The sequence below is a fragment of the Xiphophorus maculatus genome, chromosome 24, assembly GCF_002775205.1.
Source record: "Xiphophorus maculatus strain JP 163 A chromosome 24, X_maculatus-5.0-male, whole genome shotgun sequence".
Classification (NCBI taxonomy): domain Eukaryota; kingdom Metazoa; phylum Chordata; class Actinopteri; order Cyprinodontiformes; family Poeciliidae; genus Xiphophorus; species Xiphophorus maculatus.
Window position 1 is genome coordinate 11356607 of NC_036466.1, and position 27574 is coordinate 11384180.

General features: G+C 38.6%; 3 protein-coding genes and 1 non-coding gene across 9 annotated transcripts in view; 1 reads left to right on the forward strand and 3 right to left on the reverse strand.

Annotated features, from left to right (window-relative positions):
* LOC102238236 (FERM, ARHGEF and pleckstrin domain-containing protein 1-like) overlaps positions 1 to 12706 on the reverse strand; it is a 47060-nt gene extending 34354 nt beyond the window's left edge. For 2 of the 5 annotated variants that reach the window (XM_023329331.1, XM_023329328.1), the window contains exons 1-2: positions 9756 to 10030; positions 1415 to 1630 (exon numbers count right to left, since the gene is read on the reverse strand). In XM_023329331.1, the coding sequence (XP_023185099.1) occupies positions 1415 to 1588 (174 nt within the window). In that variant the 5' untranslated portion in view covers positions 1589 to 1630; positions 9756 to 10030. Of the gene's footprint in view, positions 1 to 1414; positions 1631 to 9755; positions 10031 to 12449 lie in introns of those variants that run through there. The other 3 variants (XM_023329330.1, XM_023329332.1, XM_023329329.1) reach the window with 2 other exon arrangements.
* The window catches only part of LOC102228431 (NLR family CARD domain-containing protein 3-like), a 971185-nt gene that overhangs the window by 589781 nt on the left and 353830 nt on the right, over positions 1 to 27574 (reverse strand). The window lies entirely within an intron of this gene.
* Positions 12099 to 12172, reverse strand: trnai-aau. The gene has a single exon. It is a non-coding gene; the product is annotated as a tRNA-Ile (tRNA).
* On the forward strand, positions 12288 to 27404 carry LOC102236435 (N-chimaerin). The gene is made up of 15 exons (XM_005809641.2): positions 12288 to 12430; positions 12739 to 12834; positions 14681 to 14719; positions 14876 to 14931; positions 17574 to 17605; positions 17689 to 17802; positions 18595 to 18721; positions 18933 to 19094; positions 22085 to 22162; positions 22898 to 22982; positions 23949 to 24122; positions 24381 to 24458; positions 25176 to 25313; positions 25398 to 25503; positions 25592 to 27404. The coding sequence occupies exons 2-15, from the start codon at positions 12816 to 12818 to the stop codon at positions 25761 to 25763; spliced, it is 1380 nt and encodes a 459-aa protein (XP_005809698.1). The 5' UTR covers positions 12288 to 12430; positions 12739 to 12815; the 3' UTR covers positions 25764 to 27404.

Consider the following 27574-nt stretch of genomic DNA (forward strand, 5'->3'; position numbering starts at 1 on the left):
TGAGTGGATTAAGTTGGGGACTGGAGAATGATCAAGATTCCTCGCTGCTCTGCAAACCACCACAAGCTTCTTGTTTTAACCTAACAAGCAAAGGCATATATTTAGGATTTAAAACTGCATTCAAAAAGAGATCCAGACCAAATTCCTGCCTAACTGTCCTCTCATCCACAGACACGTCCTCACGCAGCAGCCGCATCACATTCTTGGCATTTTCGCTAAAAGCCAATTATGGCTTCCCAGGCCGGCAGCTCAACAAGCCAGCGGATTCTCTCCTAATTAACATCACAAATAAGAACAAAACATCCCCTCAGATTTGTGCTGATAATACAGCAGCTGGATTTTCCAAAAGGCATGCAAGCCCTGGAGCAGAACACACTCAATACCGGCTCACTGCAAGACGTTAAACCAGAAATTCAAGGAAACGACACTGACACACTGTAGCGTGGGATCAATTGCAGACATGAGCAGAACTGTTGTGCAAGGACAATTTACATGCTCCAGCTAGATTCAAAACACATGCAAACGCTGCAAAATGCAAACATGACACAGTTTAGAGGTGACTCAGACATAAAGGCAGACAGATTGTACGAAGAAAAGCTGCTGGAGCATGTTTGGAGTAACTGGGTGAGCTCAATCAAATTCCTGCTGGTGGCAGACAGAGAGCTGACTGAGTCAGGGTCTGTAGGTGTGGTGTGTTTAAACAGGAAGTGGGCTTTGCTCCAATTTCCTGTATATCTCCAGGAAGTGGGGATCTTAGTCTGGCCTCAAAGGTGAGCAAGGCATTCACAGCGAGTCGCCTTTAAACAACAAGTTCAGCAGGAAATAAAGGGAAACATGTGCACCTCAGGTGTGGACATGAATGTCTCAACAGATAAATAAAAAAGAAAAGATTCAAAAGACAAAAAGGAGTGACAGATCAGGACCTAAATCTGTAAAATCATAGTCATAGATTATGTCTGAAACAGGCAGAAAAACTGGCAGAAACGTCAAAACATCAAAATTTCAAGCATTTTTTGAAGGTTTTTTTGTCACAAACCAACTAAAAGAAATCCATAACATGGAACTGAGCAAATGTCATGCATGGTTTCAAAAATCTTGGCAACTAAAATCTGAAAAGTGGAAGTAAAACATACAGTGTCACAAAAATACTTCTAAAGGTACATAATTTCCAAAACGTTATTCAAGTAAAGTATTTACTCCTCAACTCTGCCTAGGATGTTTGTTTACTCCAATATAGTGTGCTGGGTTTTATTTAGGGGTATCATTCAGAGTCCAGCATAAACACCATATTCATATTAATAAAAGTAAAGATAATTTTAATTTTCAACCATTTTGTGTTGCTCCATCATATAAAACAGTAATTAAGTGATTAAGATGTAAAGCAAGGTATTCCATAAAAAAAAGTATCACTCACGGATATCTGGAAGACCTCCTGCGTGTCATCGAGCATCTGAACCCGTATGGAAACCTGCCGTCCCGGGGGCTGGACCGGAGGACGCATGCCGGGCTCCAGGGTGGACACTCCGAAGCTTTCCGGGGCGCCCAGCCGCTGTCCGGCTGTGGAGGGCCTCTCGGTCAGTTCAGACATGGTGATGGGCTTTCAAAAGGCAGCAGGGACCGATGTTCACGTCTGATGGAGAGAAAGAGGACAGAAACATTGCTCAGATGCAAATGGTTGATTTATTAAAAATCCAAGATTTGTATTGCATCAAGATGGCCGACTTCTTTCCATAAAATTACCGATTACATTTTTTCAAGTTCATCGTTATATTTGAACGTTTTTATGTGGATTGTGTTACTGACTGAATACACATGAAATGTTAGTTTTCTCACATTGCTACACCTAAACATCACAATTTTTACAATAGCTTTTCTGTCATATTAGCTTAGCCTTCATAGCAAAACCGTTATTTTTGGTTTAGCAGTCGACGGACGCTACTCCGCCATTCAGCTGAGCTGGATGACCGCTATTAAGTAGATACCTTTGAGAGTTTGTCAAGTGTTTATATTTCGAAACAAAACCATATAAAGAGTATTTTATATCCCAAACCGGACTCCGTTTGGACCGTTTCTCCTCCCGTTCTGCTGTGCCCCGCCGCCATCTTGTTTTTAAACAGAACCGCATAAGGTGCATTTTACATCCCAAACCGGACTAAATTTGGACCGTTTCTCTTTCAAGGTCTGGTATAGCAAGAGCCTCATAAAGTGCATTTTACATCCCAAACTCCATTTGGATCGTTTCTCGTTCAGGTTCCAGTATACTGGGCCTCCATCTTTGTTTTTAAATCCATTGGTTCCGCCCAAGGATGACCAGCGTCGCCCTCTGTTGGATGGAGGCCAAACTACAACATTTCCAAGTGGACGTTTTTAGTAAATTTAATGGAATTAATTTTAGTCTAATAAACATTAATCAACAATTAATAGTAAGTCGATTAATTGATTGAAAACCTAAATCACTAATTGGTTATTTAATGGGGTTTAAGTCGGCTTTGCACAATAGTTAAACCACAACATATTTCACTGAGCAATGAAGAAATTGGCCACAAACCTCAACACAGCAAAAGCAGACAGACATGTCTCACACCTTTCCAGACATTCAAACATTCCAGCAGGTGGGATCTAAACACAGACCTCCATTCAAGGCCAGCCCAGACTTGAATTCAGGCCTCCAGACTGGAGATATACGGTCCAGTCCAGAGGGTTTCTGTCTGCCTTTCCCCTGCCTCCATCCCACACTTGATAAACCTCAACCGCAGGCAATAAATATCCTCTCTCTGAGGCAGTCGGTGACATCAGGGTGGAGGAATGTCTTAGAAGACAGACAGGAGGGTTGCTCACTTCTGCACTGCCTCAACAAGAGATCCAGGAGAGGAAGGTGGCCTCGGTTCAGTAACCTCTTAAATCTTTAAACCAATCAACCATCCTGCACCAACAATCTGAGGACACGATACATTTTTATTCTCTTTTGAGCCAAAGTTTAGCAGCTAAATACAGATTATATCAAATATTTGCATGTAAAAAATGATTCCTTAATTTAAGACATTAAATCACACTAAACATTTCCTGTTTTGGGTTAGTTAAAATTCCTAAAATTATTTCTACCACATAAATATCAGAAGAATTTGAGAATATATTAATATACTATTAAAGTCTGAAGTCAAATAAAGTATCACTTGGGTCAAACATTTTGGATCTACTTCCTTGAGCTTCTCACCTGAATTTTTTTCCAGACAGAACTGGTGGAACTGAGTCAGATTTGCTCACAAACACATTTTTAGCTCTGTCCACAAATTTTCCACAAGAATGAAATCAGAGTTTTGTTATGATAACCCAAAAACATCAGTTTTGTTGTCAAACTTTGTAACCAGTTTGACTGGATACTGAGAGTCCTTTCCATTTCCAAAACCCATTAGTGTCCGAACTTCAATTTTCTGGCTTCAATATTTCAATATTTTCCTTCCTGCTGCAGCAAAATACCCCACAGGATGATGCTGCCACCCCATACTTCACAGTTCTCATATTCTCCAAATATATTGACAGTCAAACATGTTTTCCTTGCTTCAGACCACAGAACGTGTCTCTAAACATTTAGGTATTTGCTCCAGACTGTGTTGTCTTTTAAACTGATGACTTCGCTATCTTTTTATACAGACAGGCTTTAACTATATACAGAGTTTTAAATATTTACAAGGAGACAGTTTGGGCGGCCGACTTCAAAGTGTTCAATGTAATTCACATTGTCAACAGGATGATGCAGCGACAGCCACTTAAAACAAGGAATAAGGAGAAAAAGTTGTATTTTTTACACAGAAAAATAATCTGCAAACTCTAATAACAATAATATATATTTTTTTAATCGACAACATAAAAATCCACTTTGGAGTCAATTTAAAAGGCCTCAATAATTTCAAAGGGTTTTTATTGTATGAAAGCTGCAGCCAGACCAGATCAAAGGATGAGAAAACAAAGTGGATCAGGAAGAGTTGGCTAGCAGCAGCAGTAATCTATGTCAGGCACCAGGAATTTAACCTCGTTTTCAAGTCTGTATTTTCTCTCCGTTATTTTATTATTATTTTTTGCATATGCATGAGATCTGATGATTTAAAACATACGTCACAGGGTAAAAATCACCTTTTTTTCTCTTTATTGCTTATTTTTAGCACCTTTAATCATTTAATCAAAATAATATCCTCATATTAACCTTTGTTTGAGGATCTGAAATACTTAAATGTGACCAAAAAAACAAAATAGCTAACTTTTTTAACTTCTAATACCGATATCTGAACACTAATATATTGACTTAAAACGCCTCCTTTTTTTAAACATTGACAGATTTGTACTGAATTATGAATTTATTTAATAACTCTGCACCAGTACAGCACACATATTTAGACCGCAACAAGACATTTTTCCTGCCAACACCCTTTACCATCAACAATAACTTTTTGAAAACTTTCAATTAATGAGTTACAGCAAACTTTAATTTCCTTTGGGGTCAACAAAGTATTTTTTAATATGAATTTTAATTAAGCTTGGTCAAACATGTAAAAACAACTTTAATTCATTCAGTTTTAGGAGTAGAACAGCCAAAGTAAAAGTAATTATAAAAAATTGAAACTGATGAAAACAATAGGTTGACTATGTTGGACTAACATGTACAATGTAGTTCCATGTACAAATAAACTGCAGCAAATGGTTCAGAAAATGCAATTAGGAACTCTAAATATAATGTAAAATACAAAAAAATAAAGCGCACACAGCAAAAACACTCAATCTTAGCAAGTAGTTTCTAGTGCAAAAATCTTTGTAAATTTGAAATAAAAGTAACTTAAAAGTAACTTTTCAGCAAGATATAGAGGCTTGTTTTAAGTAAGTAATTCCTTAATATTGATTAGTTCCATTAGCAGTTAAATTAACTTATAACATGGGAAAATGTCTTACTGTAAGTGAAATAATCTGCCGATTAAAGAATTATTTACTTAAAACAAGCCTCTATATATTACTAAAAAGTTACTTGCAAGTTAGTTTTGTCTTATTTCAAGTGTACTAAAATATTTGCACCAGAAACTAGACCAAAAGTCTTTTGTGTTTTTAGATTAGACTGAATAGACAGGGTATCGGTGATAACTCTATAATGTGTCTTATTCACGTTAATTTTGTTATATTTATTGCTGATTCTCTATCAGTCACCTGTTTGCTCTTTATTAAGGTAATGCAGGTGTAGAAAGATTCTAAATGAAGCCTCCCTTAATCCCTGGGGGTGTCGTTACCTCTGCTCACCTCCATGACAAAAAGCTGGAACTGGAAACTGGAGCCGAACCAAGGAAGTGACCCGACTATAAAGGGAGCTGACATTCAAGTTACTGATTACACCTGTGGGAACATTGACTCGTCTTTGTGCGCTACTTCCCCCACTGCGTTAAAGTGAAAGCTTATCAGCAGTCCGGTATCGGTGGGTAGCCGTGTTCCAGCCTGCTAGTTTACAGCCCTAATTCACTTTATTACTAACAAGCAGGTCTCGATACTCCCTAGAAAATGGAAAAATCCGACTTGATCTGAAGGAGTGTACCTCCATCACAAATGAACCCATAAAACATTTCTGATTTAAGACTCTGGGATCAGTGTCACCAGCAATTAAACCCAGAGAGGGAAAAAATTGGGAGGTTTCCTCATCACCCTCTATCTTCAGCAGGGAGGCTGGTTGTGCAAGGGTGGAATACAGAGTGAGCCGCTCACACAGCAGGCACAAAGGAAGCCACTGTGGGAGCGTCAGGCAGCGCGGCTTTAACTCACCAAGGCCTCCAGGGACGCCTTTCAACTGGGGTTCGCCCAGCGTTTCCCAAGAGATGGCGACTGGGCGCAGGAGCCTGGGAATCAGATGAGCCACGACGCACATTTCACGTCAAACAGGGCTTACTAATCCGGTTCTACACATTACATTTTGTTCATACGTCATACATTTATTTGGTGGAATTTCCTCAAGATTCTTACAGCGCTGCAAAAATACAAAGTTTTACCGAGTAGTTTCTAGTGCAAATATCTTAGTAATCTTGACATAAGACAAACTAACTTAAAAGTAACTTTTCAGCAAGATATAGAGGCTTTTTTAAAGTAAATAATTCCTTAATATTGATTTTTTAAAAAGTACAAGTTCCACTGGAAGATTATTTCACTTATAATGTGGAAAAATTTCTAGTATTTTTTACTTACAACAAGCCTCTATATCTTGCTGTAAAGTTACTTTTAAGTTAGCTTGTCTTATTTCAAGTGTATTAAGACATTTGCACTAGAAAGTAGAACAAAAACATTTGGTAAGAGTTTGTATTTTTGCAGTCAGTAGCTTTCTCAGTTTTGAGCTGTTTTTATTGGATTAATTCATATATTTCACACCAGAACTTTGTCTCTGCCTCTTTAACCCGAGTCTTTTGGACGTAAAATTTAAGGAAGTAATAAAAACAGACTATTTTTTGCACTGATGTTACTAATAGAGGCTTAAAAATGAAAAATGTGAATGTATATTGAAAAAGAGAAGCTGCCGTCACACATGAAACAACATAAAGGGGATGTGACAACCACTTAGTGTGGATTTGTGGTATTTCCCATAATCGGAACCAGTCCTTTTTCTTTGATTAATGTTAATCATTGGCAACTAAAATACCAAAATTAACTTTAATGCATGCAGCTGAAAGGAATGTTTTTAAATGTGGAATTTTATTTACACAGATGTTGCAATCACTGATGCAGCACAACTGTGGGAAATGAGGGAAAGAGAATCAACTGGCACCAAATTCACACAAGAGGAAGTCAAATTGGTAAATATTATAGCAAGTTTAATGCTGGGTGTAAATATTTTATTTTTTGGATTATTCGAAAAAGGATAGCATTGATTGAGCTGCTTCTTTTTATATATGTGTTTAAGGTTTTTATAACATTTAACTAACAAACGAATCTCGATTTAAACAAAATGAAGGACCTAACTGAGCCAGATTTACCCTTTATGTTTTATTAAAACTGCACTTTAAAAATCCTAACCTCTCCCTTCCACCAAAAAAATAAATTAAAAAAACATTTTTGGGATTATGTTTGGTTAAAGAATGGAATATTGAATAAACTGAATGTAGCTATAGCTAGCAAAGATGGTTTTGTGCTCGGATGAGGCGTTTTCGGCTGTATTGAAAAGAGTTTATTTAGCCAAAAAATGTTTATAAAATTAACTAAAAGATGCTAAAAGTAAAGACAATATTTTTGTTTCCATATTTATGAATCAATCCGTTTCAAACTGATGTAAAATATATTTATTTTTACCCACACAAGCAGTTTACGTCAGCTGACAGCAAATTATGGCACTCCACTTCAACAATAATTAAATATATTTTTTGAAAATGGCATCTTCTGTTTAATATTTATTACCCAATCTATGTATCCTTAATTGCAAATCATTACTTATTGAATTCTGCGCCTAAAAATTAAGCAAAGTATGAAAAAAATTAAAACAATATTTAAATAAAAACTAACAGAAAAAATAGAAAACACACTTTAAAAACTAACAGAATTAGACAAACATAAAGTCACAACGAAATAAAACTAAACCATAAAGAAAACTATTACAACCCTGCTACTGACGACTCAGAATGTCTCCGCAGAACCCCACGCACCCTTTAAGAAGCTTAAAATGCAAACATCTGATATATTTTGGTTTCTTAACAGCAGAATTTGACCAAGTATATTTTTGTTAAGTGTGTTTGAAGCCATTTCCAGTCAGATTTTGTTATATTTCTACATTTATTGGTGCATTTTGGATCTGAAAATGAAACATCATGGGGTGTGTCTCTGTCTCACAGCAGAAAACCCAGCAGAGGTTTTATTACTGACTGTTTTGCATGACTCCGTTGTTTAAACGAGCCGCCGGCGACGAGCTCAAGGCCACAACGCTACACCCGACACGACGTTTTATCAAGGTGACACCCTCCCCCGTTCAGCGAAAGGGCAATTTAGCTGCTCTGAGACACAAGCACCAACCACACTGCGACATATTGATTTGAAAACATACAGAGGGGATGTAAAGCAATTGAGCAGACCATGTTACAGCCACATGCTCCACCAACCACGTGCAAAAAGAAAAAAGTCTCTTTGGTGACCCTGAGCTGTGACCCCCCTCAGGAGGGTGCAAAGACGGGGGGAGGGGGCGTACGATCGTCTGAGATCAGTGAGCGAAAGCTCGCTTTGTCAGGCTGAAATAAAACAGATCCGGCCCAGAGAGAGACGCATGAAGAAGTTGAGTACAGTAGGCAGAATGTAGGTTAGCAGAGTAATCCGTTAGGCCAGTGCGACGATGTCAGTGGGTTACAGTAAGGCAACCTGTGTTTGTGTGCTGCAGATTAGCATGCATGATGTTTGACTGCAGGAAAACAGAGAAAATACCAGAGCAGGGTAGAGTAGTCACAACATTTACACAAGAACAGCACGACTTTAGCATATTTTTACTAAAGTAAAAGGAAAAAGTAGACAAGAAATTACTAAAGAGTAAAAAAAGTATTTGGTGAAAGTAACTGATCAAATTATCAATCATTTCATATTAAAAAATTACATCATCAGGTGGACCAAAATGTAAAGTTTAGTGGAAATTTGGGTATTTTAAGAACAAAATGATTAGGATTTTTCTTAATCAGTTTCTTTCAATAAAAATTGATTCAACTTTAGCAAAAACTGCAGGTGTGTGTCTGGTTAGTTTTTGGTTAAAACGTGTTTGTTTTTGATTCAGTGGGTAGAAAATCCAGACATTTTACTCAAATAATAGTAGAAATTTCTTATGATAAAATTACTGAAGTAAAAGTAAAAAGTACAGCGCAGTAAAAAATATTCATATTTTCAAAAATGTACTCAAATAATGTAACTAATTACTACCCAACTCTGGAAAAAACAGAAAAATAAACAAAACAAAAAACCAAAAGTGATAAAAAAAAAAGCAGCCAATAAAAAAACGGCTTTTTAAGATACAACCAAACTAGTTTTTAAATGAACAAATGTTAATATGTTGATGTCTACTATTTAAAGAAAACATGACACTTCCATCTCTGTGCATCACAGAAGCACTATGCCAAACATTTCCAAAGAGTTTCCTTTCTTTAGCATCTTGCGGTCTGCTTTCAGGGTGAATTTGTTGTTTTTAGCATCTGTTTTGAATAATCAAAACAAAAATACTTTATTGATCCCAATGGGAAAATAAATGTTGCTGTAACTCATGCTTATTCAGATTCTTCAAAGAGTTATTGCAGATAGTGATGATGACTGTTGGCAGGAAAGGTCTCCTGTAGCGGCTTCTATAGATAAATAGATGATTTCAACCTTTTTCAGACTCTTAATTTAGTTTTTATTGCTTGTATTGAACATTTAAGTATTGTAAATAAGTCCAAATGTGTCAGAAAACAGAAGCTCTTATAGGGTGTCCTATTTTTTATGTTAGTAGGACATATTGATGGGTTAAAACTGCAGATAATCAGAAGACAGCCAATAGAAAGGTATGGTTGGCTGAAATTAAGCTTACAGTCACACAGGCTCAGTTGGACCCCTAAAGCTCTGCAGATTAGGAAAATAACCAGGCTGCTCTGCAACAGGAGCGTCCTTAAACTACTATGAAGCAAAAAAAACACATTTAAAGCACAAAAAAGAGAGAAAATTCTCAAATTTGTAAAAGAAAAAAAACCCCAGCGTTTTGTATGGAGCCACGCTCTGATCCGGGATGCCTTCCTCCTTACCCCGTCTTCCTCCTCCAGGATCCACACACTGCCCACCAGAAAGGAGCCGCTTTTTTGTCGGAGAAATCCCGATCCACCGCTCGGTACCTCGGTGTCGTCCTCGCAGATGGACCGCTCCCTCTCAGCTGGGACGGGGCTTCTGAGCGGCGGCCATCGAAACAAATGCGGCCGGCCGCGGATCAAGCTTCCCAGCAGAACAATAAAGAGCTGCACACCGCCTCCAGCGCTGACGCTGGTGGAGCTGGTGGTGGTGGTGGAGGTGGTGCAACCCGGCGTATCGGGCGCGGAGAGAGCGCAACCAGAGCCAGCGCAACAGCGACACCTCCTGGTTGCTTCCGCTGCACATTTCTCCTGCAAATGTGTTTCACCTTTCCGCATTTTGTGACAATACAGCTGCAAAGTACCATGATTTATTTTATGTTAATTTTATATGCAAACTATGACGGTGTAAAAGGGACGTTATCATTAGAAAACAAGGAGAAAATCTCCACCAAAAATGGGAAATTTCTCAGAATGAAAAGTCAGAAATTTGCTAGAAAAAAAGATTTGGAGATTAATCTCGGAATTTAACGGTTGCATTATCATGACAAGCTCACAGTTTTTAATTTTTTGTGTTGATTGTTTTCTTATTTGGACTGCAAGATTTGCTTTTAAGTAAGATTAGGTCAATAAACGAGTTTCTCCAAAATCAAGGTAAATACAAAAATTTTAATAAATGCAAATCTATTTTTTGAACTTTTAATATTAATATATATTTTTAAAGATATGTATTTAAAAACACTTCCCTAAAACTGAAAACGTGTCTATCTGTATTAACCAACTATGCTTGCTGACCACAATTGAGGTCCAGGATCCGTCCAAAATCCTTCAGAGGGTCACAAATGGCCCCTGGACCGCATTTTGGACACCACTACAGTTTTAGTCTGTAAAAACTGGATGCAAAACTGCAGGACTGAGTGACATCATCATCATCAACAACATTTAAAAACTCATAAAATAACAGTTACATTGTTTTGTTGCTACAAATCTGCATACTTCCACTTTAAATGAATCACAACTTGACCTAGTTTTGGATTTTTTCAATAAATTACATTCATCTTCTTATGAGAAAAAAAAAGAACACACATGGAAACCTCCTGGTGGTGGCGCCGCTGCCATGTCATGCCAGGTCAGATCATGTCTGGTCAGGTCAGGTCAGTAGGTCGTGTTTCTGTGTGGCCTAGAACAAACAAATAAATAAATGTGTCCATGTGTTTATTCCTGCCCTGCTAGAACCACAAATATGACCCAACAAGACGAGGATGGACAGACAGACAAGAACAATAACCTCTGAACTCGTGAAACAACACCTGGATACAGCTGGATACAAATACTCAACAGTATAAGTGAGGTAAGTAAGATTAATATGCTGAACACTGATGCTGACAGAAGAAAGAAGTCTCTGAACTGGCTGTTATTGCTTTAATTGTCTTTTAAAACAATTAAGTTCTTGGATTAAACTATTTATTTGGCTTGCTTTACATTTAATGGGACATTTTTTCCAGCTGTGCACTGTTTAATTTGCTTTACGGTTGTGTTTACTCTAACTTCAGCAGTATAATTAAACGTCTGCGGTCTAAACAGGACATATTTTATCATGATTAGCATGTGATATGCCTGCTGTGTGTGATTATGGACATTTTAAGAGGGGATAAATATGTGTGTGCAATATTTTTTACTTATCAGAAATGGCAAAATTGCTTTATATAAAACTTTTCAAATGCCTTTTCTTTCATTTTTGTTTTTAAATGTTAAAATTGATTTCAAACATGTTGGGAAATGTTATTTTGGTTTGATCAAGTGTCATAACTTTTTTATTTCAAAGCTAACAGCCCCAAATGTAAATCCAAATGTGAAATATGAAGTTTTCAGAAGAATATACAAAATATACATAAAACTTGTATAAGTATTAATTAGTAGCATTTTTCAAAATGTTTTGCTAACAAGAAAATAAACTTGGTTTGGAAACAAGAGATCAAAATGGCTGCACATAGATCCATTTTGGGGGAATTAAGTTTGGAGCTAAAACAATAACAGCTTTACCTTGACACTGAAAGTAGTTTTGACATTGAAAAATAAAACATTTTAAATATGTAAAGAAAAGCAAAAAAAAAACCAGACAAGAACGTTAAAAATCTGCAGCGTAACATGAGAGTATCATCATACGGGTTTCAATGTCCGTTTTTTCTTTAATGACAATGTTGCCACGATATTAGGTCCATAAAAAATGAGCCGTAATATTGTGTCTGAATGTTTTACTTATATTTGAGGGAATTTTGTAGCATTGAAGAGAAAAAGAAAATGTGGCCCGTACGGGGATCGAACCCGCGACCTTGGCGTTATTAGCACCACGCTCTAACCAACTGAGCTAACCGGCCATATCGCCTGACGCTTCCAGTGTCTTTCAAGAACCATAGAAAGTCTCTGTTTTTGTAAAATTTAGTATTTTTTTTTTATTAATCCGGTTTTATTTGTCCTTCTTAAGACAAAACACTGCTAATAATCTAGGATATCCGGGTCCAACAAACCCTAAGGCGGGAGTGACGGTCTGTTGCCATAGTTACCCCCCAAGAGAAGACGAGACTGCTCACGTGACCTGGCAAGATGGCGACTATAATGTAGAATGGGATGTAAATGTGAGTATCTTTCTCTTACCGCGGCTTTTCCCCGGAACGGCTGTGAAGATCGATCATTTCTCTTAGCGCAGCCTGCTGGGTTTTTTTCCTTAAAGAGAAGCGGGACACATTTAGCTCCGTTTTGGTCTCCCTGCTTCCTGCCATCTGAGGAAGCGCTGCGTGAATCAGCTAACGTTAGCTCTCCCCTGCCACATCTTACCACTTATTGTTTTACTGCTGCTGAGCTCCTTACACTGTTATTAAGCTGGATCGCAGCCAGTGATGTTCAGGTTCTCCTCTTTCTTGTGGTTGTGTCTCCTCTCTGCCAGGATCTGAGTTACCACGGTCCGTGTTGGGACGGTATTGGGAACTACTGGTCAATTGTTCATCACATCTGGTGATCAGGATGGCCTTAAATGTCTTTGGTAAGCAGCATCACACATCAGCTGATGTAGTTGGAGTGTGTTCATTTTTCTATGTGTGTATTTAGGAAAAGATGCTAAGATCTGTTATTTCTTTCACTTAAGGTTAATGTTTTATAAAGCTGGACAAGTAAAACTGTGGATATTAAATAATATCTACATCTAGTAGGTACAAATGCACCACCGCGTATTAACTTCCCAGTTATCTGCCAATTAAATCTATTAGTTTTGCACTTTATTGCATGTCGATACACCAGGATTGAGGGTAAAAGTGCCACAGTGCAATAAAACATGCAAAAATATTTAAATGTGATCATTAAAATAAAATTGGTACTCATTCAATAAACATATTAAACGTGAAAAATATTAAAAGCAATAAATACATAACATACAGTCCTATTTGTTATCAAATAGTTTCTGTCCACTATTTAATTATGCATCAAGCTAAATCTAAATAGTTTTGTACATAATGTTCACAAATACATTTCTAGCACATATATTTAATAAATGATGATTGTTTTCCATACAGTTTACTACAATCATCAGTAAAATGATTGTTCGGTCAATTGTTAGTTTGTTTAAACTTTTTTTATATGGATTTAAAAGGCAATAAATGCCTATTTTTACCAGTTATTTATAGATTTAATAAAAAATTTAATGGATTCATTCCAGAGGTATTTTACCTACAATTATTTATTTTATTTTAATATATTTATTTCCTGTTTTATTCCATAAATAATAATGTTTTGGATTGCCACTGGTTTGTGCAAAATTGAGCTTTATGTTGAATATTTACACTTCCATTTGTATTAAACAGTCTGTAGTAAAGTAATCTACAACGCGCCACACCTTTCCTCGTGTATTTGCTCAAAACGTCACGGTAACTGCAGTGGATTCTGGACACAGAGTCCATGTTATGTCTGCGTTGGCGGGTTTGTCTAATCGAGCGGCTGTATTGCTCTGAGAAGGGAGGGCGAGACGCTCGCTCGCTCCGGGAGGATTGGGAGTTATTTTGAAGACAGGATACCAAAGAGGACGAGTGCTCGACAGATAAGGCTTGAGGAATGAGCACAGAGTACACCAAGACAGGAAGTCCTGCTGTTAGTTTTACACATGCAGCAAAGACAGAACAATCTGCAAGGTGCTGAGCAGAGGGTGCATGTTTATTTTTATTGCAGGACTTGGAGTTTGTTGTGGAAACAATTTAATTTAATGTTTGGCTGTTGCAAGCATTGTTTCTAATGAGAGCAAATCCAGGCATCTGTTAATCGTTTACACTTATTATGATCAAGGAACTAGAGATATGGCAACATTATCTGCTCTGAGAAGGGAGGGCGAGAGTTTCATTATGTGGCCATAAAGATGATGACATTTGCACAAAATGTCGAAGAAGAGTCATTTTGTACAGGGCTAATAAATGTTTTGCAAATACATTGTCATCTCAATATCAGTGTGTGCAATATTAATATTGCAAAGACTCCTGAAGTGTTATGAATTTCCATTTTTGATGCACCTATTCTGTGCATTTTTCTTCTTATTCAAGCTTTTTTTCTAAGAAAATAACTCCTGCAGTTAAGCCCAAAGACTCAGTGGTTTGGATAAAATCCTGATACTTTTTCCTGAAATCTTAAGCTTAGCCGATGCTTTTATTTATTATTGTTTTGTTGGATGAAAACTCTGCATTTTCAGCTACTGTGACCCTCAATCCACACAACAGCTGGCAGGAGATGAAAAGTTCAATCTAATCTGACCTTACCTAGTTCAGGGATTATATAAAAATTCAAACTTTGTCCACTAGATGGCAGCGTAGCAAAGGGCAATAAGAGTATTATTTTTCCTTTGTCTTCAGATCACGATGAGTACAGACCACCAGTCTGGAAATCTTACTGTAAGTATCAATATAGACACTTTTTATGCAATATGTGCAATTTTGTTTCTGATTTTACATTTTTATCTTATATCTTTATTACTTTGAGATAACCACAAAGTGATGCCTTCTCTGTTGGTGTTTGGCAAACCATCTGAAATCTGTTTTCTGCTGTAGTGTACCAGCTCCAGCAGGAGGCGCCACACCCTCGCAGGATCACTTGCACATCAGAGGTGAGATCACGCCTTCTGGCATCATCACTGCGTTTACCAAAAGATTTACCTTTTCATATGTCATCATTAGCTGCAATCTTTAAATCCACAATTCTAATGATGAAATATTTATTCATTTATTTGATTTTTAGACCACCAGTGTAATCAGAAAAGCAGACAAAAGGTTCATTTTAACTCCTGAAGAGCTGCAGAGATCTAAAGTTGAGTTGGAAGAATCTATTAGCAGAATCATTGACAAGATGTGCCATTTTTGAACAAAATATATAAGAAATCCCATTCGCTGTTTGCCACAGGTCTTATGGGAGATATGGCAAACCTGAGAAAGACTTTGACAAGAAGTAATCCGATTTAGAATAATGTAAAAGTCAAACACAACCCAGAGAACAGGAGAGTTCATGGCAGCAGGGGAGGCGGTGTTACGTCCCCCTGTGTTTCTAAAGGTCAGGCTGGTCTCACCCTGAGCCACACGAGAAATCACAGAACACCTCTATATTCATACACAACTAATTGTCTTCCTCTGCAAAATGTAAAGGTCAAGATTCTTGCTGACCTTGCTCTAATTGATACACCGCTGCACATCTGTCCAAACTAGAACGAGACACCAGATGTCTGTGGTTTGGGAGAACCCAAAGGGATTACTGTTGGGATTGTCCGTCTGTTGAATTTGTTGATAGCTGTCCTCTGAGGTTGGGCTTGTCGTGGTGTTTGTGTAGGTACTAAATGAGCAGCTTTTGGCTTTGCGACCCAGTCCATGACCCAATTATAGCAGGCGGGTAGACTGGATTGAGGACACCCCACCTCTCCTTACCCTCGTCTGCTCCAATCAGCAGAGACTATTTAGGTGTCGCCATATGTGACTAAATAACTGTCCTTTATCTGTGACTCATATTTATTAATGTTCTGTGACACCAAGAAGCTTTGTAACATCTAAGAGGTCTGCACTGCCTCTGTGATGACAAATGATGAAACATGATGATTTGAGTTGATTTCACTTCATTAGTCAAAATGGAGAGTTAATTATTAGGGTGATTTAATAAAGAAAAGTTTCTTAATGAGTGATAAACCAATCATTCTACCAACGATCAACTGTTCTTTGATCTCCTCTGACTTTTCTCCATTTCAATAAATGCTGTATAAATAAAAAAATGAGCGAGGACCGATGGACCAATTGAGGAGGACTCAAAGCAGACATCCGCCGGACACTTCTTGTCTCTGTCCCTTGCATTAATTAATGTCAATGTTCTTGAAGGTGGGATCTTAATAATGTAATCTTGATCTTTGTCTCAGTCTTGCCTGCTTCAAGGTCAAAGTCTGGTACGTATCTCAGACTTTATCTCAAGAGTGGTCTTGATCTTTCCGCCTCCAAAGTCTTAGTCATGAGACCAATGTTGGTCTTGTCTCTGTCTCAAGACTGGTCTTTGTTTTGGTCTCGTCTTTCAAAATCTTGGTCTTTGTCTCTTGTGTCCAATAACATCAATGGTCTTGACTGTGGTCTTAATTAATTTGGTCTTGGTCTAGGATTTGATCTTACCTCTTTAAAAGTTTTGGTCTAGTCACACTCTGCCTCTCGCATCACGACAACAATGTTCTTGAAGTTTGTCTCTCCTCGGTTTGGTCTTGGTCATTTAAAGTCTTGGTTTTGTCTCTGTGTCTTGCATACAATAACATCAATGTTGGTTTTTTATTAGTTTGGTCTTGGACTCTGTCCAGCCTTTCTCAGTATCTTGCCTCCCTTCTGATTAAGTAGCTTTTAACACTACTCTGAATGCACACCACTGCTTCAGATTGTTGTTTCCTGACATTGTTAACCCTTCCAATCTATAAGTGGATGATGAACCTGCTATATGATCCAATTCAGGCAGCTCTGCTGGTTGGCAATATGGATTAGTAGATGATGTTTCTACACAGCCCTGAGCTATAATATTTAAAAATGTGTGACCTAAGACTCACCATGTTGAAGTATTGGCGAGATTTAACATTTTGGAGAGTATAACCTTTTTGTTTCACTTCCTGCCGTTCCCTGTTTAAACACAAAAACACAAAAAAATGTCACATTTCATCACTTTGTTTCATCATTTCTCTCAGGGGACAAAAAAGCTGAAAGGTCTGGGCGTGAATTAAATCCCTTCTCTTTACTAAGTGCTGCTGATGGTGTCAGTTGGGTGTTAGTAATGGTTATTAGGGCTGGCTTGGCTCGTGTCCTGGGAACACGTGCACAGCTGACATGAGGCGGCTAGTGAACCTCTGCTTTGCTCATAAACCAGCTGGATTTCCTTCATTCCAGCTGAAATGTTTCACCATCTCACACACAATGTGTCACGGTTTACTTTGACAGCTAGAGCACAATGCATTCACACTGTAAATATGTACAAAAGAATCCCATCTTTTATGGAAATCCATAAGATTTATTATTGTTTTAAAATCAACACCGTGTCTAAATTAACATTCACTGCTGTTTGTGTTGATTTATTGGCTCAGCAGCAGATTTGTTGGCAGCAACAAAGTGTTCAGCTTTTATATCTGACTCATGCAATATTCTGTTCGCCCACATAGTCACGAACACAGTGGCTGTTTGGTGAAAAATACTTTCAAGTTCTGAACTTTTATTGTCGTCATTTAAGCTGTATTTTCTCCCTGTTCAGGTGGAAAACCGGCCTAAGTACTATGGAAGGGAGTAAGTTACTGTTTTGTGATTGAATATGATGACCATTGATCTTAGATCTTTAGTTGCTAAATCCGACGGTCTTCCTGGTCCAGGTTCCATGGGATGATATCCAGAGAGGAGGCCGATCAGCTCCTGAGTCAGGCTGAAGGCAGCTACCTCATCAGGGAGAGCCAGAGGCAGCCGGGCACCTACACTCTGGCTTTAAGGTATTTCTAAGAAACCATGTGTGACTTGGTGTTTAGACGACTCCTGAACTGGGACCAGAATGGAGTTCTTTTTAACTCAATCTCAAAAACTGAGTCAGAATAGTTTTTATCTGATAAATTCAGTGCATCACTTCTAAAGGAGGCTTCATCTGCTTATAATAAATATGAGGCTTTATTAACTGAGCCACCATGTTTTCACTGAGTAGGCGTCACACTTTTGAAATGGGCACATGGCTCGATTCAGATTGGCTTTTGGGTCAATTGCTCTATTCATAGACGCGTCATTCTTCCACCTGAACCGCTCTGTCTCCCTGTGGTTCTAATTACCTTCCATAAATACTCCTTCATAAACCAGAGTCCCAATCTGGGTGGCAGAAAAAGAAAGGTTGGGTTTTGGGTTAATGATTTATACCGGTGCTGTTTTATCTCGCAGCGGTTTCACTATTGACCCATTTCAGTTTTTTCCTGCAGAAACGGTAACTTGCTGGGCACAGTTACACATTCACACACGAAATCTGTCATCTTAAAGAAAGAAAAATATTCAGCAGTTGTTAAAATCAGAAAATCCTGAAGGAAAATATTTTATGTCTCATAATTGTCAGGCCTTTGGTCAGACAGCACCTGTTGCTCTGCTCAGGTTAAAAATCACAAATTTCACAAGAGTTGAAATAGTCATGTCCAGCTTAACTGTGTTTGGCACCAGCTGGTAAAAAATCATTTGAACTGAGAGAATTAGAAACATTTTGATCTTACTTTCAGAACAAAGTCAGCACAGCTTCCTCTTTCTTCCAGGTTTGGAAACCAGACGAGGAATTTCCGTCTCTACCACGATGGGAAACACTTTGTTGGCGAGAAAAGGTTCGAGTCTATCCATGACCTGGTGACAGATGGCCTCATCACGCTCTACATCGAGACAAAGGTGCTTGTGAAAATATTTTTCCAGACTGTTTTAGGAAAAACACAACAAAATATGTTTTTTCAGACTTCTTTGATATTTTTTTCTGAAAACTGGAAAATTTTGTCTGGAAAAGTCAGATTTTTACATGGAAGCTGTGCAGTAGCCCTGATTTAATCTGTTTTACCCAACAAATTAAACCACATTAATACTTTGGCTCTATTTCTTCTCTCAGGCAGCGGAGTACATCGCCAAGATGACCATCAACCCCATCTACGAACGCGTGGGCTACACCACTCTGAACCAGGAGCCCACTCTGAAGAAACTCCTGCCACACAGCCCAGAGACGCCCGGCGGACCAGTCCCTATCAAAGATGGCCGAAACACAGAAGAGAGGGTGAGTGATCAGGACCAACCTTCTGTCTACAGTGAAAGGTCAAAGGTTGTAGGGTCTCTAGTGATGCCTAAGACTTTCAGACATTCACATTAAAAACCCATCATTGTTTCCAGGATAAATAGTTTTAATCTGGGAGCTGCTACTGCAGAAATATAAATAATAATTCTAGTTTTAATCATTTCTTGATTATCTAATTAGCTAAACAAACACAAACACCCAAGAAACAACAAAGCCTTACTGCTACTTAACTTAGAGTGGAAGATAATTGCATTCAAGATATTAAACTTGAACTTTTGTCTAAATTTATGCAACTTACATAAGAAATCATTAGAGCTGCTGTTTCACTAACGCACACAAAGGGATGAATAATTTATTAGCGGAAGCTGTAAGAGTTTGTTCTGCAGGCAATGCACCAAATAAAATTCCTTAGTTCCAAGCCCGTAATATCCTAAGTAGCCACTTTGTAATAAAACTACAAGTTGTGAAAGCTGTGAAATCCCAGTCATGACTGAAGTAATTAAAACAACCAGAGGTGAATTTAAATAAGAGCAGAGGTGAAGGTGGTTGGTGTAGATGCAGCAGTGGGAGGTGGAGGAGGATGGATGCAGAGGAGAGATGGCCTCCAGCCAAGGGCTCTGCAGTAAAGTTACATAACAGCAGCAGGATGCAGAAGGTTCCAATCTCCAGAATGTTCAGGATTCATTTCCATTCAGCTGCGAAATGATTCGTTTTCTCTCTGTAGGTGGATTCAGTTTAGTTGCACGGGGGTGGAGGTGATTTGATAAGGTGGACTTAATGATTGTTTGCACATTAAACCCCCCAGAATCATCCTCCGCGTGGATCTTTTAATGAAATATATGACTAAGTGTTGGAGTTTGAGGGGTATAAATACTTATGCAAGGTGTGAAAGTGACATTTGTGGATCCTGAGGCCCTGCATGACCTGCAGTGCATGACCACCTTCCACTGCACCTCATACATCACTGTCTGTGCTTCGGTGTGCATGTGCGTTGGTGGAGGGGGGGGTTGGTCCTGTGTACGTGTGTGCTTTTGTAATTGGGTGGAATTGCAGACAAAGCAGTGCAGCTGTGACACTGAGACCAGAACTGGCTCCCATCATTGTTTTATTACTCTCTATGATGGGTTTGGTGGCGTTTTTAAAGCTTCCAGATGATCCAAGAGCGCCTTACAATGACTGTCTGCTTGCTTGTTTTGTGTCTTTAAGGTTTAAAATCTATTTATTATGATATATTTTACAACAAAAATTATTTTAAAAGAACCAAATACACAATTTAAAGCTTAACTGTGAAGTTTTTCTACTCTACGTTGGTCCTAAGATATTAGAAAATATATATTTACCTGAAGCAACAATTAGGAAAAACAACCTTGTATTTCTCTAATATATTTGGACAATATGGTTATTTAATATCAACTTTAGCAACATCAAAATAAATTTAAAAAACGATAAAAATTGCTCTTTAATTTGTTTTTGTGAATTTCAGGAGAAAAATGCAGTTTATGTTGAAGAATAAATTAAGACACTCAAATAAATTCCCACTTAAAACAAATACGAAATTCAAAATTAAATATTTTATTGCTCAAAATGCAACAACATAAAATTCCTCTAGTGGATGCTTAATGACTTGTACCAAAGGATGCTTCTTCAGCTAAAAAAATACTTTAAAAAAATAATTAATAGATTAATAATTGGATAGCAAAAGGTGCGTGGTAAGATTTTTTTTACAGAATAAATACCAAGTGAACTAAAACTGCCATTTGAGGAGTTCAAACAAACTGCTATTTTTTCCATCTTAAATGCAAAACGGATATCTTTGTACAGATTTGGCTTAATTACTGTTGAATATGTTGTTGTTCCAGCAAAATTTTCTTCTTTTGAGCCAGTAACGATGAATCGATTGCAGAATTAGTTGACAATTATTTCAATAATTGCTTCATTAATCCAGCAAAAACTACCTGGGAATTAAAAAAAACAAACATTAATCTAGGTATTAAACGTAAGTGATGTCATCATTTGATGGAGTTCAGCTTCTTCTCTTTGTTGGGTGCAAACAGACCTTAGTGTTATTGTTTGTTTATTACAAAATACACCAGTGAAAGCAAGTTTGTTTTGGTTTTTTCATCTGTAAATGTTAAACTTAAAGACAAAAGAATGGAGGGAAAGAAAAAGTGTGAAGGAATGAATAAAACAACAGCTTGTTCCTCGGCTCGTTCTCTCCTCCCCCGGGACCAGGCGAGGTGGCAGAACCAGTGGCGAAACAACAGGAACCGCTGGAGCGTGATTGGCCCGTTCCTCTCTCATTGTGACCTGTTAAATTCGTCCGTTGCTGCAGCCTCCTCCCCCCGCCTCTCCTCCGTCTCCCTCCATCCCTCCTCCTGTCTCTCACTAACACAGTGAGAGCCATGTGGGCAGAAGCGCTCATCCACCGGAGACTCAGGAATCCTGTCGCATCATTCCCAGCCGGGAGTTTTTCACTGTCACCTTCCAGGAAATTAAGCGTTTTTGTGTTTTTGTTAGTTTTAAGCCATGGGACTGATTCAGAAGAGCTTTTGTTGTGAAGTGGAGATGCTCTAATCTGATTGGCTGATCTTTGTTGTGGGTTGCTTTCGTCAGGATGTTGTCAGTCGGAAATTGGAGGGTGTAATTGTTCCAGAACTTTTTATTTAAATTTTTTTTTTTGTTAATTTTCTTTAATAGAAATCCACTTTAGATCGTGAACCATGCCGAGCAGAGAGTCTTACGCTGTTAAAAGAGGAAAAAAGCAGCAAAACAGACGAAACAAGAAGAAAACGAGTCAGAAAGGATCTTTGTTTTCAGTTGCTCTCGGGCTGAATGCCAGTGTCAGTTCAGTTCCTTCCCTGGCCGCCTCCAGGACCGGTCCAGACCCGGCGAAACGGACGGCGGCCCCCTCCAAACTCTCCTCCCCTGCTTCCACCTTCTGGCAACCAATCAGATCTTTTGCCCTTTCGCAGCTCACGTCTCTGGTGCGGCGCGCCACGCTGAGGGAGAGCGACATGGTGCCCAAGTATGAGAAGGTCCACAACTTCAAGGTGAGGCTTTATCTGACCGGGTGGGGAACATGAGGTTCTGTGTTGGCATGACAACAGAGCTGATGGTTAGACCAGCTTCCTGCAGTCTGGAGGCGTCTGCAACTGGTTTGACTGGTTTTATGGTCCGGAGAAGTTAGGAAAACAAAATAAGAGCATGGAAAAATATTGGCATAACCAGAAGTTTTTATTCTCACATTCGCTAAATTTTATCCGTCCATCCGTCCGTCCATCCATCCATCCATCCATCCATCCATCCATCCATCCATCCATCCATCCATCCATCCATCCATCCATCCATCCATCCATCCATCCATCCATCCATCCATCCATTGATTAATTATAAAGTTCTTTAAAGTTTGTCAAACTGACTCATTTTAACATGAACTCCTGACTTGTAGGAACCAAAAGTTGAATATTAACAAGCTTGTTGCTCAGTGAGGTTATCAGCATGTCATTATAAAGGACCAGTTGGTCCTTTATAATGACATGCTGATTAAATCTCTCCATCATGTCTCTCTCAGTCTTTCGTTTGTTCCTGACTGTCTATTTGTACGATTACAGCTGGCAGTCAGCAGTTTCTTGACCTTTCTGAGTGATTTTCTCACCTTTTCTTATCAACACAGAGCTGCTCAACACAACCTTTTGTTACTTCAGTCCATATCTTCTCCTTTTAATTATGTTTTCTGTCATTTAAAATGTGTAAAAGCAGCTGTTTGAACCTTTTCTGCCCTGCAGGTTCACACGTTCAGAGGTCCTCACTGGTGTGAATACTGTGCCAACTTCATGTGGGGTCTGATCGCTCAGGGAGTCAAATGTGCAGGTATTTAAATCTATATGTTGTGGGTGTTTAGCGCCGTCCGCCCCTCTGTTTAACCCAGAGATGCTGACGTTGACTCATCTGCTGTTTTGTAACGTGAAGCCTGTCCGGTTCTGAAGAACAACGTGTCTCTGTGTGGGCGCCCGTCCTGCTCCTATGCTTCAGTCCTGCTGCAATCATAGGAAACATCAGAGATGATGCAGCGAGTCGCAGTTCACTCCTGTTGACACGGAGAAAGGGATGAGAGGGAAAAGATGAGAAAACGGAGGGACAGGAATCATTCCTGTTGTCCATTTATCGATCCATACATTCATTTTTTCAGACATTCTTTAATCCAACCTTCCGTCCAGATGGACATTTGTTTGTTCATCTGTCTGTTCATCCGTTCATCCATTCGTCTATCCAACTCTTCATCCATTTATCCACCCATCTGTTTGTCCATCTGTCCATCTAACGTCCATTTATCTATTCATCCATCCATCCGTCCATCCATCTGTTCATTCATCCATCCTTTAGTCTATCAATTTATCTGACCATCTGTTCGTTTATCCATCCATCTGTCTGACTGTCCATTTTTTATCCATCCATCCATCCATCCATCCATCCATCCATCCATCCATCCATCCATCCATCCATCCATCATCTTTTTGTCCATTTATCCATCTGTTCATCCAGCTTTTCATCCATCCATCTATTCACCCCTTCATTCCTCCAGTTGTTTACTCATCCCTCTATCCAAGTTTTCATCCAGTCATCATTGACCCATCCTTCCTTCCTTCCTTCTCTCCCTCCGTTTATTCTCTCAGATTCTGGAATTTCATGAATTGGTTAAAACTATATTTATTCTGCCATAAATTCAAGTGCTCATTTTTCCTTTGTAGTTTGGTAAAAACACAAAGTTTAGACTTTAAATTCGTCACATCACGACTTTAGATGAGTAAAAGACGATGTGTGTGTTCCTCCGGTCAGACTGCGGGCTGAACGTTCACAAGCAGTGCTCCAAAGTCGTCCCCAACGACTGCCAGCCGGACCTGCGGCACGTCAAGAAGGTCTACAGCTGCGACCTGACCACGCTGGTCAAAGCCCACAACACCAAGAGGCCCATGGTGGTCGACATGTGCATACAGGAAATCGAAGCTCGAGGTGAGATGAAGGAAGCCGGAGTGAGTCAGAGATTATGTAACGTAGAGAGAAGAACACCCACAAGGCTGCTGCGTGCGTCAGCCGCTCATTGATTATAGAATAAGCAGAAAATGAGGAGATGTAACAGCTCTGTCTGGAGTTTTAGTGATTTATCTCCCCTAAATTATAATTTATGCTTTTATTTTTAGGATTATTACATAATATTTTAAATTATTTATCAAAGAAATGAACCTGAATCTGAAATGTCCAATCGTTCAGGTCTTCAGTCTGAGGGTCTGTACAGAATATCTGGCTTCAGTGAGCTGATTGAGGACGTCAAGCTGGCCTTTGACAGAGGTGAGTGTCGCCCCCTGCTGTCCACAGGTTGTCACCACAACCAAGGCTGGGCAATACAGCAATTTAATCAATTATTTAATCAAAGTTTTGTTGTTTGAAGATTTAACTTTTGGAAAATATGGATATTTTCACGAATGCGCTCCTTGGGGTTTTATAATTCAGTGTCAGCTCAGGGCGGCCATCTTGTTTTACAACTTTTATTTATTTGGACTTTGAATTCACCTCTACCACAGAGTATTGGGATCAGGCTATTATTATTATTTATTATAAGAATAATGTCATAATATTGCAAGAATAAAGCCATGTGATAATCGAGTCGAAATAATATGAGAATAAAGCTGTAATAATATGAGGATAAAGTCAAAATATCATCAGAATAAAGTCATAATATTTGTAGAATGAAGTAGTAACTTTATGAGAACTCCAACACAAAAAGTTACAAACAATTAAAATGAGGAATACTGAACAACTTGTGGGTTTTAAGCAAAGATTCTCATAGCTTGTCCCTAATTCTCTGCCGTAAAACTCAAAGAAGGGATGATTGAACTGAAAAATACTTTAAAAAAATATTTTCTGCCATTTCTAATTTTTTGTTGGAAATAAAGCAAGAAAAAAAAATCTTAAAATCATTTAAGCCATGTTGCCCAGCCTTACCACCACCTTGTTTTTGTTTCTTGATTTATCGGCCGTCGCTGATCGATTTTTCGTTTTCCACAGACGGAGAGAAAGCAGACATTTCATCAAACGCTTATGAGGACATAAACATCATCACCGGCGCCCTCAAGCTGTACTTCAGGGAACTGCCGATTCCTCTCATCACATACGACGCCTACCCACGCTTCATAGAGACCGCAAGTGGGTGTTCCTGCTTTAATTGACATTTTGTGTTAAGTTTAGGATGTTATTTGATGGTTAAAGTTTTCCTACTGTGTGGCGTAGAAATTACAGACCCAGAAAAACGACTGGAGTCTCTGCATGAGGCCTTGAAGCTGCTGCCTCCCGCCCACATCGAGACACTCAGATACCTCATGGCTCACCTCAAGAGGTCAGCACTGTAGCTTTACCAATTATAATGTCTTTATCTGAACCTAGCAGAAGAAGAAATCTTATGTCGCCCCCTGCTGTTCATCCAGGGTCACGGATTACGAGAAGGAGAACCTCATGTCCAGTGAGAACCTGGGTATCGTCTTCGGCCCGACGCTGATGAGGGCGCCTGAACTGGACGCCATGACGGCCCTCAATGACATCCGATACCAGAGACTGGTGGTGGAGACGCTCATTACCAATGAAGATGTGTTGTTCTGAGAGAAAAGGACGAAAAAAAAGCTCCGGAGAAATGGAGGAACATGTCTGGGAAGATGAAGGAAGGGACTGTTTACGAGGATTCCCCCGCATTTTTATGTAATCTTTCACAATCAGCAAACTTGAAGATGTTAAATATTGATAATGACAGCTGAAACTCTGAGCCTTCTGAGGTCAAAAGAAACGTAGCAACTGCCCATGTAGGGGAAACACTGGTTTTAGTTTTTAAACGGATGCCTTGAAACTTTTAGCTTTTAGTTTTTCTGTTTATTTATCTTGTGAAAAGACCAACAAAGGTGGCATTGACTTATGCATCTTGACATTTCAAGTTGAATCAGAGGCTAGAGAAGAAATGAACTCAATTTGTATATTATTTGGTTAATTTTTAGCATGACATTTATTTTTTCTCTTTGTTGTACCAATGCTTGTTAGCTAAAAATCTTTTTTCCGTCTTAAACTGTGCCACATTTGGAAGCAAAATTCAGCAACATTTAAAATTAATTTCAGTTCAATCCAATTAAAAATGCTTTATTTATCAGAAAGGGAAATTAAATGTTGTCATGACTCATATTATCAAAGAGCCTTTTGGAATGTATTATGGTTAAAAAACCAGGCAGAGATGTTGGAGTTGGGGATATAATTGACTAGAATTGATGGTTTGAATGTCTTTTTTTCTCTCTCTGCAACCATGAAGCCTTCTTTTCAACTCCTCTAGGATTTGTGGTCATATTACATGTATTAAGGCCTTTACGGGGATTTAATACCAACAAGCACTTTTACAACAAAGAAATAATCAAATCTGTGTTTTTCTTGCTATAGACGTCAAGACTTCACTTTTCTGTCTTCACTATGAAGTCAACATGTTCATTTCAGTCTCCTCTGAGAAGGAAGCAGTACTGGCTTCATGAAAGTAGACAGCAGGATGAATGAGAAACTCGAAACATCAGTGACTTTTCTGTTTTTAAATTTTCTCCCAAAGCTGGACTGTAACTACACAGCAGCCCGTAAAGAGAAACTATTTCACGCCATTGCTGAGCTTTAATTTGAGAAGTTTGTTGCTGTTGCTGTGTGGTTACTCCACCATTCCTGAACCACTTTTGCTCTGCGTTGTTAAACTGTTATTTTAACTGAATCACAACTAAATTAATAGGAGTGTTGAATCTGATCAAACATCTCCAGCTGTGAAGGTTTAATGTACATTTTCAACCAGTCAAGTCAGTATTTCTGGTCCAAAGCTGTTGATAACTGCTTGTAATATGAAGGAGTTTATTTTCACCTTCTTTTTAAAGAAACTTGTGCCATTTGAAGGAATAAAATGGAGGCCTTTTGCTTGTTTCTGCTCATCAGTTAAGACTCCCTATTTCTTGTTTTTACCCCCACTTTTGTCGGGGGACGGTGTTTGAATTGAAGCGATGACGACCCGGAGAAGTAAAAAGTTGGATGTAACTAACAAAGTTCTTTATCAAACATTTCCTAACCAAGTATTAACATCAAACTTTCCCTCTGAGCCGTCTGTTGTCTGTGAAATTTGCTTTTTTTTTAGCATCTTGAAATGTCATTTTTTATTGTCATAGCTGTAAAGTATTTTCTATATGGTTTCTGCATGTTGTAATTAAATTATTAAACATGGCTTTCAAATCATGATCTGAATGTGATGCATTTATAATAAAAGAAATGGACTGTGTCCAAAGAAAGTTGACTGGAAGAAAGAAATGTGATGGAAAAACTACTTAAGGAGGTAGAGCTTTAGTGTCTAGCAGTTGTTTTTTTTCCATGCACAGTCAGCTTAGAAACCGTTCTACTCTAAAAGGTTT